Genomic DNA, 2,321 nt, shown 5'->3' with positions numbered 1-2,321 from the left:
AAAAAAAAAAAAAAAAGCCGGGCACAGTGGCTCACGCCTGTAATTCTAACACTTTGGGAGGCCAAGGCAGGCAGATCACCTAAGGTCAGGAGTTCAAGAGCATCCTGACCAATATGGCAAAAACCTGTCTCTACTAAAAATACAAAAATTAACCGGGTATGGTGGCACATGCCTGTAATCCCAGCTACTCAGGAGACTGAGGCAGGAGAATCGCTTGAACCCGGGAGGGCAGAGGTTTGCAGTAAGCCGAGATCGCGCCACTGCACTCTAACTGGGTGACAGAGCCAGACTCCGTCTCAAAAAAAAAAAAATAAAAGTGATAAACGCACAGGGAGGAAGTCTATAAATGTTAAGGCCTTATGGAGATGTTAGGAACATGTGTCACCACGCTCCCAGCTACCCAAGGACTCAAGCAGCCTCTGACCTGGGGGGAACAAGGCTGCCTACACAACATGACAACCAGGCCATGTCCGAACCAGTTCCCCTGGTTGGGCCAGAATCCCAGGAGGCCTCACTTGACACAGGCGCCTTCATTTGCTGGTGCCAGGGGATTCAGGGTTGGTCAGTGGCAGCGAAGCCTTGACAAGGGATGAAAAGACAGGGTCTGCGCTCTGGTTCCTAGTTTTCTGTGGTTACAGTACCTGTATACACACAGACAGCCATCCCTCTCCCAGGTACATCTGGCTGCATGAACCAGCATCTCCCAAGAGGGCCCAGGTTGTTTTAATGCAGCTCCAACACAGCCTCAGCTCTGGGGAAAGCTGCACCTATTGCCAGGCCTGCCTGAGATCATGAGAGTAAAGGGCAGGGGTGGGAGAACACCGGATGTGAAGTCAGAGTCAGAGGCTGTATCTTGGGACTGGCACTAACTGTGGCCCCTCATTACCTACCATCCCCTCCTGAGAAAGAAAGGACAGGGCACAAAGGGATGCCCACTGCAAACATGCAAAGCACAGGGGAGCTTGCACATGGGCAAATGATCTCTGAGCCTCATTGTTAGAAGGGGGCCAATGATACCTCACAGAGCTTCTGGGACAAATAATGGAGACAATGTAGCAGAAAGAGCCTGACAACCAGTAAGAGTTCAGTACACTCCCTTTCCTCCCCTGGACACACCAGTGCGCAACTTCCAGAAACTCACCATCTTCTGCAGTGTTGAGTTTGAGGCTCTTGCCCTTGAAACTCAGCTGTCCCCCGGCCACCTGAGTCTTGGCCAGTGTCTCTGCCAGCTTGGCAATGTCTTCCGAGGCCATGCTGACTAGGCTGGTGGGCTCCCCTGGAGATCTGCAGACTGAAGAGGCCAAAGTTGCAATAAGAAAAAGGAGTCTCCTGGGGCCCCCGGTTGGGGGGCAGGGTAGGACATAGTCATCTCAGGAGTCTGACCGTACCTCCCCTGCTATGGTGACCCTACAGCTAAACCACTGGAAGAAAGGAAAACAGCATCAGAGAATGAACAGTTCCAGAAGGTGCAGGAGGTAGTAAGAGAACAGAAAAATCATGTTTTAGCCTATAAGGAGCTACCATCTCATTACAAGTCCTCCTCTGCCAAACTGCTGCAGCTGGGATGCCCAGCAACGCCATGTGAGCTGCCCATTTCCTGGACCCCGTCAGTGAATGGCAGTCAAGTCCCAAACCAAAGGCTGCAGAGTCTGGCCCGAGCACACACCTGCTTGAGCATCTTGGCTGCTTTCTGCTTGAGGGTCACACTCCTCAAACAGGACACAGATGGCTATGGGATCCAGATCATTCATCCCAGAGAATGCCCCACACCCACACTGGCATGACTCTGGGGTGGGGCACAGGGGTCAGCCCCACTGCACGTCTGGTTTCAACCCTGGCCGGGAGACTAGGGAGGCCACAGTGGCCTCTCAGGGTTTTCTAGATCAGAGATTGCCACATCACAACAGCTACCATCATAATAGGACAGGGACAGGGCTGCCACCCATGAAGCCCTACTACACCCAAGTTTACCAGGGGATCTGGTTGGAAATGGGGTTGATGAGCCTCACTGTTTATAAAGTCAGGAGTGCTGGTAAAAGAAGTAAAGCTGGCCAGGTGCAGTGGCTCACACCTGTAATCCCAGCACATTGGGAAGCTGTGGTGGGAAGATCGCTTGAGCCCAGCAGCTCAAGCTGGGTAACATGGCAAAATTCCATCTCTATTAAAATAAATAAATAAATAAAATTAGCAGGGGATGGTGGTGTGCACCTGTAATCCCAGCTATTGGGGAGGCTGAGGTGGGAGGATTGCTTGAGCCCAGGGGACAGAGGCTACAGTGAGCCACGATCTCACCACTGCACTCTAGCCTGGGTGACAGAGTA

General features: G+C 52.3%; 1 protein-coding gene across 4 annotated transcripts in view; it reads right to left on the bottom strand.

Moving 5' to 3' along the window:
* Nucleotides 1-2,321, bottom strand: part of RANGAP1 (Ran GTPase activating protein 1) — a 41,354-nt gene that overhangs the window by 35,196 nt on the left and 3,837 nt on the right. For 3 of the 4 annotated variants that reach the window (XM_011978784.1, XM_011978783.1, XM_011978785.1), the window contains one exon: nt 1,142-1,291. In XM_011978784.1, the coding sequence (XP_011834174.1) occupies nt 1,142-1,253 (112 nt within the window). In that variant the 5' untranslated portion in view covers nt 1,254-1,291. Of the gene's footprint in view, nt 1-886; nt 973-1,141; nt 1,292-2,321 lie in introns of those variants that run through there. The other variant, XM_011978786.1, reaches the window with a different exon arrangement.

Source organism: Mandrillus leucophaeus, unplaced genomic scaffold (genome assembly GCF_000951045.1).
Source record: "Mandrillus leucophaeus isolate KB7577 unplaced genomic scaffold, Mleu.le_1.0 Scaffold2, whole genome shotgun sequence".
In the NCBI taxonomy this organism is placed as follows: domain Eukaryota; kingdom Metazoa; phylum Chordata; class Mammalia; order Primates; family Cercopithecidae; genus Mandrillus; species Mandrillus leucophaeus.
The sequence above is the reverse complement of the archived record's forward strand: the minus strand, read 5'-3'. Positions and strand labels throughout refer to the sequence as shown.